This window comes from Nannobrachium achirus (assembly GCF_963921795.1).
Source record: "Nannobrachium achirus genome assembly, chromosome: 19".
Lineage (NCBI taxonomy): Eukaryota > Metazoa > Chordata > Actinopteri > Myctophiformes > Myctophidae > Nannobrachium > Nannobrachium achirus.
In genome coordinates, this window is record NC_137826.1 from 35007163 (window position 1) to 35025013 (window position 17851).

General features: G+C 43.6%; 1 protein-coding gene across 1 annotated transcript; it reads right to left on the bottom strand.

Moving 5' to 3' along the window:
• Positions 1-1076: 1076 nt before the first annotated feature.
• hunk (hormonally up-regulated Neu-associated kinase) lies at positions 1077-16475 on the bottom strand. Its single transcript, XM_080748461.1, has 9 exons — positions 16203-16475; positions 12778-13070; positions 11143-11198; positions 10140-10275; positions 9246-9373; positions 6898-7024; positions 5537-5705; positions 4909-5068; positions 1077-1987 (listed from the first exon to the last, which is right to left on the bottom strand). Exons 1-9 carry the CDS (start codon positions 16431-16433, stop codon positions 1200-1202), a joined length of 2088 nt encoding a protein of 695 aa, XP_080604587.1. The 5' UTR covers positions 16434-16475; the 3' UTR covers positions 1077-1199.
• Between the last annotated feature and the right edge of the window lie 1376 nt (positions 16476-17851).

Below are 17851 nucleotides of genomic sequence, written 5' to 3' on the forward strand. Positions count from 1 at the left end.
GCTATTTTTCACTGGTTAAAACATTCAATAATTCTAGGCCTAAATGGGTTTTAATGGATGTTAAAATGACACTCTCTCTCCACCGCCATGATCTTAGCCACTGGCAAGGTTGCTAAGATGAATAAGGCTTTCGACTTTACCGTCTCTCCATGGGCACACGATGCCCTGCTTTGAGCAGGACATGGCCAGAACATTTACACTTTAGTTACATTCTATGCAACAAGCCGTGGGTCATTGAGGTAGCACATCAAACAAGTGGACGCTATGATTTATTGAGGTGTCGAATGACTGATAGATAACGTGACTCATTTCTCCATAAAAGGAGATGCACAAGAGTAACTACATACCATGTGTTGAATGGCAACTACTTCTATTTCGTGTCTTGTCTGTGAATTTAAAGGCGCTATATGCTCAAAACACTGCGCGTTATGTGGGGGGAAATCCACACAGGCCCTGTTACCATCAACTGCTTGGACTTTCAATGTACAAACAATGCAGTGAGGTAACAAGCAGGGGAGCACAGACCCTGATGTTATTTTAGGATTTGGTTTACAGAAGATAGTGCATTGAACTTTTACATTTTTTTCTTCTTTTACACAAGTTACAGCATTGAGGATATACAGTATAGTGGTTGGCAGTTGGTCGGTATGTTTGAGAGCTTCACAAAGAGAAAAGCATTCACATCTATGGTAATTGGCAATACACCTAAATTGGTCCCTCGACTGGTGTGAATAAGTCTACGGCAGTTATAGCATATTATATAAGAGGGGATATCCCTCAAGTAATCTGTGATACAGTGTTCTTGGTGTGTGCATGTTGCCTGCTGAGTGTAGTACAGTATGTACACCTCGCACTCAAGGCCTATGTTACACAATGGTCCCCATCCACCAAGGATACAGCGGGGTTTAGTCAAAACCCAGGGCTCAGTTTCAAATCTCATCTTCTTAGTGTCAATCATTTCTTGTTACACAATGTGAGTAGATAACAGATAAGCATTCATTTAAGTTGTTGCTAATCTGAGCAAAACCCCATGTCTTTTTTTCCATACAATTACTGGCACTCAGAGTGACTCAGTCACAAATAAAGGAACAGTTCACAGTTCAGAAGGCCGCTCGGAAAGACCACTCCAACTTTACGTAGAACGTTCGGAGAGGACTCAAAACCAGTCTCACTTTACTCTCTTTTGTCCATGGGACTCCTCAGCAGAGGGTCTTGAGTGCACCTGAGGTACACATGAGGGTCTGCATGGGGTAGGGCGGAGGGGACACAATTTCTTCCACCACCTGCTCCGCGCGGAAACTGAACGGCTGCAGGACCTGGACCTTCTTCTTTAGGAGCTGTCCGATGCCCATGGACGGAAACTTACTGCGGTGCGTGGGGCTGTCAGGATCACTGCTGCCCCCGGTGGAAGCTGGAGGTTTGAACGCAGACGTGGGGTTGAGGGGGTTGAACGCAGACGTGGGGTTGAGGGGGTGGAAGGCCGACTTGGCCTTCGGGGGGCTGAAGGCCGAAGCCCTGGGGGGGCTCCCCACGGTGCTGGGGGGACTACCGCTAGTGTCGGAGCACCAATCGCTCGACGTGCTCTTCTTGGGCTGGGGGTTGACGATGAGGACGGGCGGGCTGGGGATGGTGGCCTTCTTCAGATAAGACGAGTCCGGGTGGAAGGCGGAGACGTGTCGTGGCGGCGAGAAAGTCCCGTTGGTGAGCTTGTACCACGGCGTGGGCGGGGTGTCGTCAACTTGCTCCGCTTTGGTCAGGGAGCCGAAGGAGTGCATGCCGATGGGGGACGGCGCCGGAGGGGCGGGGATGCTGTGTTCCGGGCTGGTGTTGAGGGAGGGTTGTGGGAGGGTCGCCAGGCGCCGCCGCTGCTGCGGCGTGTTGGGGAAGAGAGGGTGGATCTCCAGGTACTCCATGGAGGACGACGCCACGGTGCCAGGCGGCGCCAGCGGGGAGTTACGGTGGCCGCCGGTTATAGCGCGCAAAAGACCTGAGGGGAAACGACCGCCATAACGTTAGTCATGACATATATGGCCATCCGACTCTCAAGTTTCCATGCAGTATGTCCTATTTGTTAGGACAAACAAACAAGGTTTTGTGATGACAGTTCCTCACATAACCCTAATGGTTGCCGTTATTCATGGGGCAGTCATATTATTCTCAAGTTCAAAATAGCAGGACAGTCATGATCCTCAGATACCCCACAAACCTTTCTCTTTTTTTAGGACTATTTTAGTCAGAATGACCCAAATATTATAAAACGTGACTATTGTTCTTGAGAGATTGTAGAGTCTACAATAATGACAGTACAGTACAGTACACGTTTATACTTAATTACTTCCATAATGCTGAACACAGATAAGTAGATAAACGTACTGTAGAGAGAGATAGTAATCCATCATTTTGCCATCTCTTTTGTCAGAATCTAATTGGATAATGCAAGCAGACAGGTGTAGAAACTAAATTTAATTAAACTATCTGCTTGCACTCAATCGTTTGGTCGGAATAAAAGGTATGGCTATGTTCTTATCGCTTTGGCACAAGCTCCTATTGTTCTTCTGTACCATTGCAAAGATTCCACTCCCACCTGAGGTTTGTGGTTGTTGTTGCACATAGTGAACATTGTGAAACACAGAAGATGTGCCAGTCCCAGATAGATTGTGTAACGAGGTCACACATCTAAAATGCCAATCTTGGGGAATGTGTTCCTGTCTTGGTTTAATTTGTGTGAGGACATGCTTGCACTTTATAACATGCCACGTCAAGCACGGCTTATGGGCTCCATAACAAATACAGTCAAATGATGCCAAGGAAAGATGGCTCAACCTCTGCGGCCCTGTAATCATACTGTCAATCAATTGACAGACATTTAACTAACTTTCACATTCATAGCAACGTACAGGGAATGTGTATGCAGGGCTGGTTTGGGTTCAGTTACAGTAGTTTTATTTGAGTTTATTCTTATTTTCTATTCTCTTAAAGGAGTCGTTCAGACCAAAACACATATAGGGTTAAATCTGCCTTTTATCATACCCCTTCATACCTGCTTTAGTCGATTTTTTTCATAGCTGCCCCTGTTGCTAGATTTCGCGGGCCCTCTCATAACTAACAGAGTAGATAGACTTTATTCTAGTAGTGCGGTTATTTCTTTAGCTTCAAAGTTAGTATTTTTTTATTGGATTGTGTTTACACAACGTCCTGAGACGAACCAAACCGATGTTTTGACCTCACAGGCACCCTACTTGTCAAACAGACGAGAAGATCCTCTGCTCCTCCCCTCCCTTTCTAGGCTCTCCTCTCCCTGCTCTGTTGCAGAGCAGAAGCCATTTGACAAGTAAGGGTGCCTGTGAGGTCAAAACATCGGTTTGGTTCGTCTCAGTGTAAACACAATCCAATAAAAAAATACTAACTTTGAAGCTAAAGAAATAACCGCACTAGAATAAAGTCTATCTACTCTGTTAGTTATGAGAGGGCCCGCGAAATCTAGCAACAGGGGCCGCCGAAATCTAGCAACAGGGGCAGCTATGAAAAAAATCACCTAAAGCAGGTATGAAGGGGTATGATAAAAGGCAGATTTAACCCTATATGTGTTTTGGTCTGAACGACTCCTTTAAATTATGTTTTTACCCCTTTTTTCGTCCAATTTAACTAATTAATGGCAATTAACACATCCCACACATTTCTGTGTTGCCCTACTGGTTCAGCTACTGTACCAGTGAGGAGCCCCTACTGGGAGGACGTGGTGCCTTGGTGCCTACTCCTCTCATTTAACACCACCCGCTGACAGGCGGTGGTGGACAGGTACGCCTGCGCCACACAAGTGCCCTTTAACCTAGGTTGACCATATTTTTAGCCGCTCAAACCGGGACACGAACCACTGTTGCCTAAAACCGGGACCTTCAAAGCAATGCCCGCGTTACCGCGCACGCGCGTGCCCATTCTCTAACGTTTGTGCACGCGCACATACACACAGGGTTGCATACAGGCCGTGAGTGATTGACAAACAGCCTCAGCGTTGAATTCAGACAAGCAGTTTATTTGTTCATGTTTTCTGATTGGTTAGGTGAGCACGTTTTCATGAAAAGAACATGATAAATGTCTATTTAACCACTGAAACAGTTACGATTATTTTAATTCTGCCGAAAACCGGGACAGATATTTGTTAGAGATATTTGTCGGGATACCGGGACATGCAGCTTGAAAACGGGACAGTCCCGGCCAAACTGGGACGTCTGGTCACCCTACTTTAACCCTAACTATTGGATCAAAATGTTCTTTTATAATGTGTTTATTTTGTACTGGGTTAATACTTTCAAAGATTTTTGCAAAGAAAAAGAAACCTCTTCTGTTACAGAACAGTACCTGTACCCAACTATCAGCATTGTTGGCGGTGTTGTTTTTTACAGCAATTTTCATTTTGATTTAGTTTTAGTCATAGTCTTTTGAATAAAATGTCATTTAGTTTTAGTCATAATTTAGTCACCGGAAAGGTTTTAGTTTTAGTCTAATTTTAGTCGACTGAAATGTATTTTGGCAGGCCTTGATGGCATCGTAATGACTGATTTTACACTTGGTCTACAAGCTCACAAGATCTTCAAGCTCACAGCGCGTCGCAGCACGACGCATTGTGAGCTTGTAGATCTGCTATTTTCATCACACAACACCGGAGAGCAACCAAACATAAAATGACTCTTCTCCACCAGTCCCTCCCCAACATTTTAGTATGGTTTTTATTTTGTTGACAAAATTGTCAATATATTTAGTCTTAGTTTTAGTCATCACAGCTTAGTTTTTATTTCGTTTTTATTTCGTTTTCGTCAGTGAAAAAAACACAGTCGACAAACATTTTTCGCCATAGTTTTAGTCGACGAAATCAACACTGTTATAGCTCTGACTCTGGTGGTTCCTCACCTGTTCTGTGTTTCTTCTCCTTGCTCCCCTTCTCCCCTTTGCTGACCGCTAGGTAGACGGGTGTCTGCTTGGGCGGGATGGTTATCTTGTCCACGTGTTTTCTCCACTGCGTTTGGAAGTACTCATTTTTCTCTGCCTTTTTCTCTTGATACTGCATCTCCTGAAACAGCCACACGCAAAAGAAGAAGAAGAAAAAAAAGATTACAACAAATATAAAAAAACATATCATCGTAAAACCTACAAATAACGGTAGAAAACCTGGGAGTTTTACAAAGAATCAACTAATTTGATTACACCTTCTGAATCTTGTATACACACATGCCCCTTTTCGGCCAATGACCTTCATTCAGTTGTGCTTGTAATGCTATTTCTGTATTATAGAATCAATGAATGCTTTTTGCCAATTGCCAATGTCTTCTTTTACAGCCATACTTAAATACAACAACTGGCTACGTTTGACCTCTACATATTAAATCATGAATGCCTTTCTCTTTTTGGAATAGAATAAGAGAAAACACGCCCCCTCCTATACAAAACTATTGAATTTCAATCGGGTAGATGTTAAAATGACCCCAGAAGTGTTTTGAAGTGAAATGTAACACCCCTTTAACACTAAAGGTTCACCTACTCTGTACTCCTTGGAGAGCCTCTTCATCTTGTTGTTGAGGAGGAAGTAGACGGCCAGTGTGTGACAGGCACGGTTGGTGAGGACAGCACTCAGCACCTCACTGTGTTTGTAACCCATCCTCTCTGTCATGTGGAGCAACACCGTGTGGTTGATCTCCTCAATGTGGATCCTGGTACAGGAAACAAACAGCAGAGGACGGGGTATTATAATCACTTAATAATAATAATAATAATAACAATAATACTTTGTCGTACGACAAATAGTCGATCTACAACGTCACTACCTGTGAGATTGTAGATTGGCTTTTGTCGTTACTTGTTTTTTACGTAGACCGTTGTTTTCCTGTTGAGATTGGCACATTTCACCCAGGTTTTTTCATCTCACTCACGTCACTTTGTCTGCTGACCTCACTCAGCAACGAAATAACCAGAAAATTAAAAAATAAAAATAAAACAGGAGGCAAGCAGTGATCACCCCATGATGTGCACTGCGATGTAGTTTCAAATGCATTACATTGCAGACGCTTTTTGAGAGTGAAAAAATAAGAAGACACAGGAAGCTTGCCCCAGGAAATGTGCCAAGCTCAAAAGGGAACAACGGTATGTGAAACATTTAAAAAAATATACATTATTTAATAAAATATATATTTGAAGATTTGTATTTATTTATTATTATTATTTTTTAGATTGGACCAAAATAGGGATACCAGTGTTAATGTAGTTAACATACATTTTCAATTGAATTGTTATGTCGAGATATTATCAAAAAATAAATATCAAACTTATCAGACAGTCTCCACTGTATTTAATTCAGTCAGAAGCAGTAATAAAACATGTCACCAACCGCGATAGAAATGAATGACCAAAAGCATGGACCCCCCCCCCCCCCCCCCCCCCCCACCACACACACACACGCACGCGCACGCACGCACCCACACACACACACACACACACACACACACACACACAGATTGAACCTCTACAATGAATTCTACACAAATGTAATATTTTACCGAATGTCAATATGATTTTTTTGTTTGTGTAGGGTTACAAAGGTTCCCATTAATTCTTTATTGTAAAACATTTATTTTATAAATTAGGTAGTTAACACACCACAGGATGCCACATTTCACACTGTATGTATTTGAATAATTAATGGCTTTTTGTCAAATTGTTGGATTAATTAATTAATGGACTTTGTTTGTATCTGCATATGACATGGTAATTACAGCCTGAGCAAATTATCACTACATTTCCATTATTTCCTGTTAATTTCCATTGAAGGTTTCCACCTTGAATCTTCTTGAATGTTGCAACCCTACATGTACGTGTATAATCATGTGCATGAGATGGAGGGCTCACCTGTTAAGGTAGGGTGCTCCAGTGTTTTTGTTGGCCAGCTGTAGCCAGGAATCAGCCATCACCTGGTGAATGTTGGGCCGCTTGGCGGGATCAGGCTCAAGCAGCTTCTTCAGCAAACATATGGCAGCTGTGATGAAGAGAGCCAGAGAATATGTTTTAATACTCTTTCATACTTACATTCTTACTCTATTCAGATAGGCAACTTAAAATTGCCAGACAGCACAAAACCATTCGACTCAATAGAGCAAGCCACTCCACAGAATCATCTGTACTGGTCTATGCTGGTGAACGTTAAAGTTCATCTTCCCTTTGTCTTGCTCACCACGCAGATGTGACCAACCCTAAAAGAAAATAACCAATGCTCATTTTACATGTGTCGTGTGTCCTGCTTGAACATCGATTACTTTTGATGGCCGACACCACCATGTGATGAATTATGAATTAGTAATTAGGATGCACATCACTGATCACGCACAACGTCCCCAGTTTGAGTCTGTGTTAACACCTCTCTCTCTCTTGCCCTTAATTTCCTGTCTGTCTACACCGTCTTGAAAACATAATGCACAAGTCTTTAAACAGTCTTTAAAAAACATGACTTCACTACCTCCTGTCCTAATTTGCATTTAGAGACAGTAGTGAAGGCGAATTTAAGCATGTAACACAGCCACAGGACAGCTTTAAACAAGGAATGGCATTCTGATGGCACGCAAGTGTTGGTTGATTAATGAGCGTAGTTGTTCGGTCCAAGAAAGCATGGATGACATGCCTACTTTGGTGGTCTGAGTTTCTGCTGAAAGGGAATAACTGCCTGGGGTGGGGCCCATGCTGAACAGTTTAGGCATACACTAACATAGCCTATCTAGTAGATTTCCTTGTGCAAGTACCACCTGCTATTCTGCAGTGGTTTTGCTCTCAAAGACAACAAGATGTCAATAAATGAGATTGCAATAATGTCAACTGTACAGGAAATGCAAGTATTTAATGTAGTGCACTATGGTAGGCTATGTGTAATCAACAAAACTAACATTAGTCAAACTAACATTAGTCAAGTATCTATGATAATGATGTTGGAGAGTTATGTCAACTATAATTCTACCAAACTTGAGCTCAACTATTTCTGTATGTCTTCCTTTGCACAATAGCTACGGAACAGACTTACATCAACATCATTCAACATCAAGTCATAATTTGTGCTTGTTCACCTGAAAGTTACAATCTTCAACTGTAAACAAATAATTACGTTCCTCAACACAGCCTTGCAAAAAATAGGCTAATTTAGACTTTATTTAGGCCAAGTCTGTTTTCATTGTAAACCGCACACTGAGATAACCGGTTCTTCACGATCAACTGATTGTAAACATTTATAATTGTAGGTTAATCATTGCACAGATGCCCAAACAAGTTCAAAATTGACTATCATCTGCCCATCTGGTTTCTTTACTAATCTATTTCACCACCTCTAATCATCTTTTGTTCAATCTTTTGATCCTTGAATTCTGAAGAAGAAATACAGTCTGAGTGTTATCTAAATCCAACCTAAATCAAAGTACCAAGTAAGACGCTCTGTATCAACAAATTTACCTACTTTTATGCTTGCCTGAACCTGTTGTGGTAATTAGGAGCCAAAATGTTTGGTCTACCAGAGAAATTTACAGTAGCTAGCACAGGTCCAATAGCTATAGTATATCATTATTAATATTACAAAAATATTGATAATATATTAATGCTAAACATGATCATCAAACAGCAACAGAGAACAAAGAGACATGCCAATACAAAATGAATCTCATGGGCAAAAGTTGAGACTGCTCGCTAACTGTTTGCATATTTCCAAGCTCCTCCAGAACTATACTTTCAGCCAGGCGTGTTTATTTAACCAAGGTCCAGAATCAAACGTCTGGCGTGGAACGAGGCACTGTTGTTCCAGTGAGAGGTCTTAGCGAAGCCGTTTACAGCCAACCAGCTGGACAGACAAAAAGCCACGGGTCTGTAATAAGGCAACAAACAAGGTCTGCCTTCATGAGTCACACATATGGAGCAATCTGCTGCCTGTTTACAGCCACGGAGAAGGCTGACGACTTTGTCATTTATACAATAGTTTCAGGGACCAAACTGAACTCGGTGGGTGCAGCCATAGCTGTACAACAGGAACATGCCTTCTATGTTCCTTATATGCAAATGCAACTCTGTTCTCACGTGGCATTGTCTTTTATCGTTTGGCCTGGAGGGTACTGGAGCGTTTCACTTTTGTCTGTAATGTAACCACAGACCACAATAATGTGTGTGATGATGGCACGCATTCAACTCTGTGCGTGTGTGTGGGTGTGCGCACCTGCATGCGTGCTTACCTGTACAGAGAGAAGGAGGAAGAGGGTTCATCTCCTTATCCACCATCTTCTGATGCAGAGCTCGTAGACTGAAGGGCTCCACGGTGAAGGGAAGAGTTCCAGTCAACATGGCGTACATGTTGACCCCTCTGAAGGACCAAACACACACACACACACGTTACACGTTCTGCATACAATCAAGCCATGTCCTGTATGTACAGTATATCGTCGTTGTCAAGTGAAAACCTTGTATGTCCAAAACCGTTCTTTTTGCATTTATCATTTTAAAAATTATTTAAACTAGTGAAAAGTGTGCTTGTAGATCTGCTGTTTTCACTACTTTTGTGCGACGTCCTTGTATGATGAAGCAGTGCTTTACTTTGCGAAAGAACGTACGAATTTGAAACTTGGAGATACGAGGTTTCCATCCGACAACGACTATATATTTGTTATACTTTCTTGCTTTTTAAATGTATTTCTCCATTAACTCCATTAACTCCTCTGACGTCTTACTTTCTGATCTCGTACCCCCGGCCTACATCAACCCATAAAACTCCCCATCAACCCATAAAACTCCCCCATTAACGTAATGGGGGTGTTTATGTGTGATCAAATGTCTTTGCTTGTCCTTGTATGTCTCTGTCCCCTTTTCTCCTTGTGCTAGGTCAACATTTATTCACTGTCTTATTTTGTATTTAAGTTTTTTTTCCCTTTTTTGGGGGGGGGAAGGGGGGGGGGGGGGATTATATTATTGCAATTAAAATAAAAGAATGTAAAGTTGGCAACAACACAGCATCATTGTGAAGCTGTATAGCTGGAAAAACTGAAAATATTCTACACTCTCACAGTTAAAACAACAATCACATTTACTCATTTTCCTAGATGTATTGCGCAGTAAAGAGATGCCAAACTCACATGGACCAGACATCCACCTTGGGTCCGTATTTCTTCCTGGAGAGCAGTTCTGGGGCAGCATACGCCGGGCTCCCACACTGGGTGCTGAAAGGGTCGGAGTAGCCCAGGATACCAGCACAGTTACTCAGGCCAAAATCTGAAAGAGGGCAAAGAGATGAGTGTGTGTTTTATATCAATGGTTCTCAACCTGTGGGTCGGGACCCAAATTATTTTTGGGGGTCTCCAGATGTTTATCTAAATGTTAACATTGTTTTCTCACTCAACAGTAAAGAGACCACCAACCTATAGTATACCCTGTATAGGTTTATACAGGGTATCTGCACGTTTCTAAAGTGACAATTTAAGGGCTTGAAAGACATTTTTAGTACCTCTGGTCAAACATTAGTCAAAGTGTCAAATATTAGAAGCAGAAATTGTGAAAATAGCCGATCTACATGCTCAACGTTGTGAGGATGTAGATCGGCTATTTTCACAATGGAGTAGATGGAGTCAAATTAAATGTAATGCCAACTCCTACAAGTGCTCGTCAGGGTGGGGGGGTCCCCAGTGCAAATATGATTATTTGGGGGGTCGCGGCCTGAAAAGGTTGAGAACCACTATTTTATATAACCCTTAGGTACCTTACCCACCCACCACCCACATCACACTTCAGCTCATAAATGAGAGGGACACCCATACCATAAAGACAAACCCACAAACAAGAGCACACTTACTCTGAGGTGAGACCTCATTAGGTTTTAACAGGATGACTAATTGCCCCCGACCCCTTCACCACATGTGGAGCAACACTGGAGTGTTCATTTAACTATAGAGCTGGAACCGTAAGTTATCGTAACACTCCAGATTTTGATGTCCCCAGCGTTCCCCGCTACTGTATGTGTTGTAATGTTCTATTATATAAATATTCTCTCTGTCTTTGTTGTCGCTATCGTCCAAGTGAGGAATAAAATGTAAGAATTAAAGACAAGCTCAGTTGTACAATGGGCGAGTGTTATCAAGTTACCTATGAGCTTTATGTTGTCCTGCTCATCCAGCAAAAGGTTCTCAATCTTTAGATCCCTGGAGAGAAAAGGAGAAAAGGGAGAGATGTCAGTCCGTACACAGCTACACAGTTTACATTAGATAACTTATCAAGACGGTCATCAGCAAACACACAAAAGGGGAGGATAACATAACAACACCCGACAAAACTGGGAGGGATGGGGTCACAATTGCACACGCACACACCCTTTCAATGTGGGTCACACTGACTGAGTTCAGGTTCTATTGTGTGTCTCAATGCTTGTCTCTCCCGTCTTATATAAATCCTGTTTTACTACAGTAATCTACATAGGCCATCGCACCTCACGTTCCATACAAATGTGCCTTTCATGCTCCAAGAGTTATGTTGAATAGAAAATGTTCCTGGGAACAGGCTATTTTGAATGAAAATAGTTTTTGTCTGATATTTGATTGACGCTATATCCACAATAACTTTTTCTATGTATATGCCTAGTGTACGGCGGCATTTTCAAAACCCTGCTGCGATTGCGTCTGGACGGGCAGAAGCGTAAAAACAAAGATGCCTGGACTGGAGTGAATTATTTATTTTATAAATTAAAAGTATTAAAAATATATATATAATAATAATAATAATAATCCTATTATATATTGTAGTAGTTCCTGACTGCCTGCACAAACAAGCAATTGCCTTAGATTTTTTCTTTAAGTCCGTCAGTCTCATTATGCAGTTCTGCCATGCCATGTTCATTGCTGTTTCTGATCTTCTGAAATCTCACAAATTAAACCACCCTTCTCGATACTGTTCGAAGATTTTAAACAACACAATTTTCTTGACACAAGTGATCAGAGCATTTGCCAGCCCTGCCCATAACGGTATTTGTTTCATCCCCCAACCAAGTTAATCAGTCTCATCTTCCTGCATTTCTCCTTATTGTCCCTTTAATTAGGATTTCTTCACCATGTATTTTTCTTTGGATTTCACCGTGATCTGCCCAGTTTACATTAATGGTCAAGTGTGTGTTAATATGGATGGAGATTATTTTTTTAACTAAAACGGTGATGAGGACATAAATCATTTTAATTGAACCTGCCATTTATTAAATTAATATGTAAAAGGCAGAGGTTGAATGTTTTCAATTATGAGGGCAAGGGCAATGCATGTGTTAGACATATGAATTAGATTGACTGCCTAAAGTTGTAGTTGCGGACACGGGATGGTAAGCCGCGGTAGTCGAAAATTAAATTAAATAAATAATAATAATAAACTCTTTGTTTCAGTGTGACCATTGAGTAAATGGGTTTGTGTTATGCACAGGTTTATAGTAATGTGCACAATACGGGTTTAACCCACACTTTGTGAAAGAGGATCATGTCTGCCCATGTGATCTTGCAATGAGCTTTTAACCTACAAACAGCACAAAGCTGTATTAACTCTTGTGTTATCATTGACATATGTCCGTCCTTTGTTGAGACATTTTGATTAATTCCATTGTTTGTGTACACATTCGTGTGCGTGTGTTTAAGTGCGTGCATGCATGCCGTAGCGTGTGTGTGTGTGCAGTGTGCACGTGCGTGCGTGCGCGCACATATGCCCACACTGGATGTTTTGAGTGTCTGCTGCTGCCATCACTCTCACCTGTGCACCACTCCGGCCCTGTGCAAGTGCTCCACAGCCATCACCAGCTGGCGAACGTACTTCTGCGTCTCGCGCTCGTCCAGGCGCTTCTTGTCGTAGATGCGGTTCATGAGGTTCCCGCCGGGACACAGCTCCATCACCAGGTAGTAGCTATTTTCGGTCTCCAGGATGTCCAGGAGCTGGGTGATGTTGGGGTGGCGGATCATCTGTTGGATGTGGCCCTCCCGACGCAAGTTCTTGGTCACATACGAGTCCTTCTTGGCCTTTCGCTTGTCAATTACCTTCACCGCCACCTGGAGGAGGGCAGAGGAGGAGAGGAGAGGAGAGGAGCAGGGAATTGGGACGGTAGGGGAGCAGAGGAGAAGGGAAGGGATAAGGAGGGGGGGTTTCATTAGATGGAGCTGAGATCAGCAGGCACTGGCAGTTTGACACATGACCTCTGTGAGATGTGATATTGTTAACAATATCCGTGGAGAATATAACACTGCTGCAGCTTAAAGGAGAAATGTCCGAGAGAGTGTGAGAGAGAGAGAGAGAGCTTGGGACAGAGTGAGAGAGAGAGAAAGTTGTGTTATGCGTTCTCTCTAGCCCAACAGGTGATGGAGTAGCTGGTCTCCAGTGGCGGCTATATGAGTCGACACAGGCCTCTCCCTTTCTCACAGCTGCTAGCAATGTGGAGCAGCCGCTTTCACAAGGGTGGGTGAGGCGTGTGTTTGTTGGGGGATAAAGCCACCATAAACTGGGTAAAAGCAAATGTTACCCTATCTCTCATGGAGGGGCCATGCCAAATGGACGGTTAATACCCGCCCCCTATTGCCACGTAGTTGCCACAAACCACTTAAAGAAAACACACACTTGGGGGCCAGCGACAAATGTGCGGCGAAGAAGGCTTTCTGAACTTTGGCTCCTCTCATTTTCCCCTCCCAGATTCAAGGGAAGGCAAAGAGTTGATTCTGGAAGATGGCAGGTGGGTCAACATTGTAGGAGTTCTCTCAATGCAGAGCCACGTTTCCAACCGTGTCGATGACACTTCTCTCAAATGGAAATACAATGTCACATTTGTCGAGTATAAATTAAGCCTTTTATTGCCTGCCACCGCAGAGGACATACCCACCTACCTCTACCCTGCTGCTCCCCATCTCCGATTTAACATGCGTAGAGCACGCTTCTGTCCTGACACACTACCTCACAAATCTCCTCAACGCAGGCCCACGAAGACAGTAAAAGACATCGGCCACCGAACCAATCAACATGCAGCCATTAAGCCGTAGTGCAGGTCAACCTGAGGGGTCAGACTATAGATGGGGATGGAGGACAGGGTCTCTCGTCTCTCCTCTCTGTCCTTCCCCTGACTTTACTTTCGTCCTTCTTCTCCTCCTCTCGTCTCCAATAATTCATTTGGAGGGGACACACCTCTGACACGTTTTATGATAGGCCATTAACGCAGATGGGCCGTGTGTCGTGTCTGCCTGTATGTGCGCACTGAGCCATTCACGATATATGGCTTCTGTTTATGCCAGGGGTTCTGTAGCGTGTGTATGTGTGTGTGTGTGCGCGCAGGGGGATGGGGGCACAGTATGTACAGTAAGCTATAGGGGATAAGGGGGATGGGGGTCTGGAGGGGGAGGGGGTCCTCTCCCGCCATGGGGGCCTCTGTTGTTTACCCACCTCCCCTCAGACAGACAAAGCGGGGGGTGGGGTATTGGGGGTACAGAGGGGAAAGTGGGTTACAGACATCAAAACAAGTCTGTATTACAACAATTATGACCCCGGGCTCTCCAGTGACCCCCAAAAACCCTGTCTTTTGCACATCATGTACACCCCCCCCCCCCCCCCCTCTCCCCACACACGCAGGCTTCCCCACAAACACGCACACCTCCTGCTGACCTCTCGTCCCTGTCTTTCGAGGGATGGTAAAAAAAATGATCAGGGAACCATCATTTACCCCGCTGCTGACCTCCCGCACCCCAACGCTGTCTGTCTGAATGAACTGGCTGCCCATAGCTCCCCGTCTGAGCAGCATGTCTGCTGCACCTCGTGGTGTCTCAGTCTGTCACCCACAGAGACAGAGAGAGAGAGTCACAGCCATGTGCTGTGCATTGCCATCATGTGATTGCTGGTGTTTGCATCATCCCGCAACAAAGGGAGCGAGGGCTGGAAGGAAGAGAGCGGAGAAGAGGAGTGCTTTTCTTTTCTCCTCACAGCAACAGTGAAAGGCATATTGTGGGGTGGGTGGGTGTGTGGTATTGGTGGTGGTGGGGGGGGGGCTATGGGGTGAGCTAATCCTGAATAAATTCAATCCGAATTTCATGTCACGTAGCCCATGCACAGTGAGGAAACACATGGGTGATAACACACACGTGGGGTGCAAATACACACACATATAGCCATTCACACATAATAAATACATTGCCATTCACACATTAAATCTAAACATAGGCCCATGGCAAAATGGGGTGCTTGTTTTTCCCATATGCAAATCCTTTGGCTGCCCCTCAAAAAAAGAAAGCGCTCTAAGGGCAAGACAAAGGCAGCCAGTGGCCAACGAACGGTGGTCCATATCAAAGCCCCCACTGAATCCTAATGAGATGGGAGCCCATTTATCAAAGACACGATTGCATATGCAAGCATGGGCCGTGCGTTCGCATAGGCCAGGCAATCTCCTCCCTTCACCTATCGCAGGCATGCGCGCCCACGAGCGGTGAGCTCACCGCCAGCCAGGAGCCAGACAAAGCGAACCTTCTCAGAAATGGTGCGTGCGCGTGGAGCGCTTGCGAGCAATGATGCAGCCATGCATCATGCGTGCGTGCGTGCACACCACACACACACACACACACACACACACACACACACACACACACACACACACACAGTAAATATAGTCAGTGGAACTTGGCTGGAAAATTGCCCCGCTGTGCTCAGTTGAGTCCAACATCTGGTGATGCTCCATATGAGCTCATTAATATTATTCTCAATATCAGTTAATATTTTCATCACTTTCTCTGGGGTAGGCATACAAGCAATGATTAATCACTGACAGTCCGTAGTAGCTAAATTGACTGTCAACAAAGGTATGGTCTACTATCCTATCGTTTTTTACAGACCATTGTGAGAACATCCTGTCTCTCCAGTTATGCAGGTTTAAATTACAGCTGTCATTAGTGTGCATGCCACCGTTGCCACGACAAAAAACCGAGAACATGTGGAACTGTCAATATGAACACATTTTGAAAAAAAGTATCATGCCCTGCCTACACGTTTTCAAGCTGACTTGGAAAAAAAGGTCTGCAAAATTAAAAGTGCACAAACCCCCAGACCCATAATCTTGATTTTTCTTTTTCAGTGACAGTCTCCCCAAAAGTCTATTAGCCTATATCTATGTGCAATCATGTGAAACACAAGCATTCAGTCTTCCACAAACGTACCTTTTCTCCCGTCAGCGCATGAAGACCTTCTCTAACTTTAGCGAACGATCCTTCTCCCAGCTTCCTCCCGATCAGATAGTTCCCGACCCGTTTGGTGTGGTAAAAGTTCCTCAGGATGTCCGCGGCCGGGCTGCCGAGCTGCGCCGGGATAACGTTCTCCTTCCCCCCGGTCTCCTGGCTCGGGGTTTTAGTAGTAGTCTCATTTAAGCGGTTGTTACTGTCAACCACCATTTTGCTGGTTGCCGTTGTGGGGTGCTGCTGCTTCTGCTGCTGGGTCTCAGATACGTGTCCGTCCGGTGAATAACGGTCATCTAAAGCAGCCTATGCGTCCAGTATATGCCACTAAATGGAAAGCGGAGCTAGCGCCACCTGTTCGCCCAAAAGAATGTAGCAGTGAGTGAGCGAGCGAGCGCACTCAGCTTAGGATATAGCCTAGTCCCCCGATCTGGATATTAGCACTTAATTAGTTTACAGTTTACACACAACTGCCTTTAATCATCAGCTTACAATTAACAGAGAAAAAAAACATAGATCCCTATAGCGACAGTCCAAAGTGATGCAACCTTTCTTAAATGCATGAAAGAGAATAAAAGGGTATTTTTTTTTCTTTTCTTCTCAGGAGCTCCTTCTTCAGTCCTCACACATGACCATGTACTGTGTACTATGTTGAACGGCAGCGTGTTTTCTCAGTTTGAAGCTGTCTTTCCCGGTCGTCTGATGGGGGCGTTTCTTGTTGTGAGAGCAACCAGCGTGGATTCTCATCCAATGGGCGGGAGGGAGGGCGGGGCCACAGTGCGCTCCTCGAACTCTTACCCCTCGCAGCGCTAAACAAAGACAAGGCAATATTTGCAGTGCGAGACTAGAGACTAGAGTCCAGAGATTCCCCCCAAAATTCAATATTATTATTCAGTGATTAATTAATTCGTTAATGAATTAATTTATTAATCAAGAAAATCAGTCAACCAATTAGTTACTTCATTAAGAAAGCCAGAAAATTTGTCACAAATGTAAGAAACTTGAATGAAATGGGCTAGAGATTTAGATGTCTGATGCCTACACGTCCCTTTTGAGTAGTAGCCTCAAAGGGATTGTGGCTGGTTTAATTGTCTAAAATATTACTCCTAACATAGAATAGAGTTGGAATAATCTAGTGACATTAAATTCATGTTTAACCATTACACATGTCGGTTGTTGTTGACTGGGGTTCCATGCAGCCATTTAGCTATCATGTTGCTGCTCGCTCTGAGTCTGAAGAGCACCTGTTTTTCGCTCTGAGTCTGAATAGAACCTGTTTTTGCCCAAACCGTAAATCATAAAATGGAGTTAATTGATTTGTTTTCTGATTTAAAACCCATTTTAACTTAAAGCACTGTAATATGAGACTTGACGACTATGCAGACATGTGTCATTAATGTGTTATTTGTCACAATGGGATAAATTGGGTTCTCACCGACAGCTGCATATGTGGATGGCTTTAAATATTAAGATAATTTAAAAAATAAATACTTTTATAAGGCTACATTAAAATTGTTGCACTTTTATTAATAAATGCTCTATTGCTCAATTATAGGATGGTCTACAGCTAGGTTACCTGTATGGACAATTAATTGAACAGGTAGGCTTGGTGCTGATTGCTAAATTTTAATATA

Bases quoted from the DNA above. Each gene is read 5' to 3' on its own strand.
- hunk (XM_080748461.1), bottom strand. From the start codon at position 16,433: ATGGTGGTTGACAGTAACAACCGCTTAAATGAGACTACTACTAAAACC. The intron at 10,276-11,142 runs GTAACTTGATAA...GCCCTCTTTCAG, and splicing joins GGACAACATAAAGCTCATAG to ATTTTGGCCTGAGTAACTGT. The intron at 1,988-4,908 runs GTGAGGAACCAC...GTTTCCCCTCAG, and splicing joins GGAGAAGAAACACAGAACAG to GTCTTTTGCGCGCTATAACC.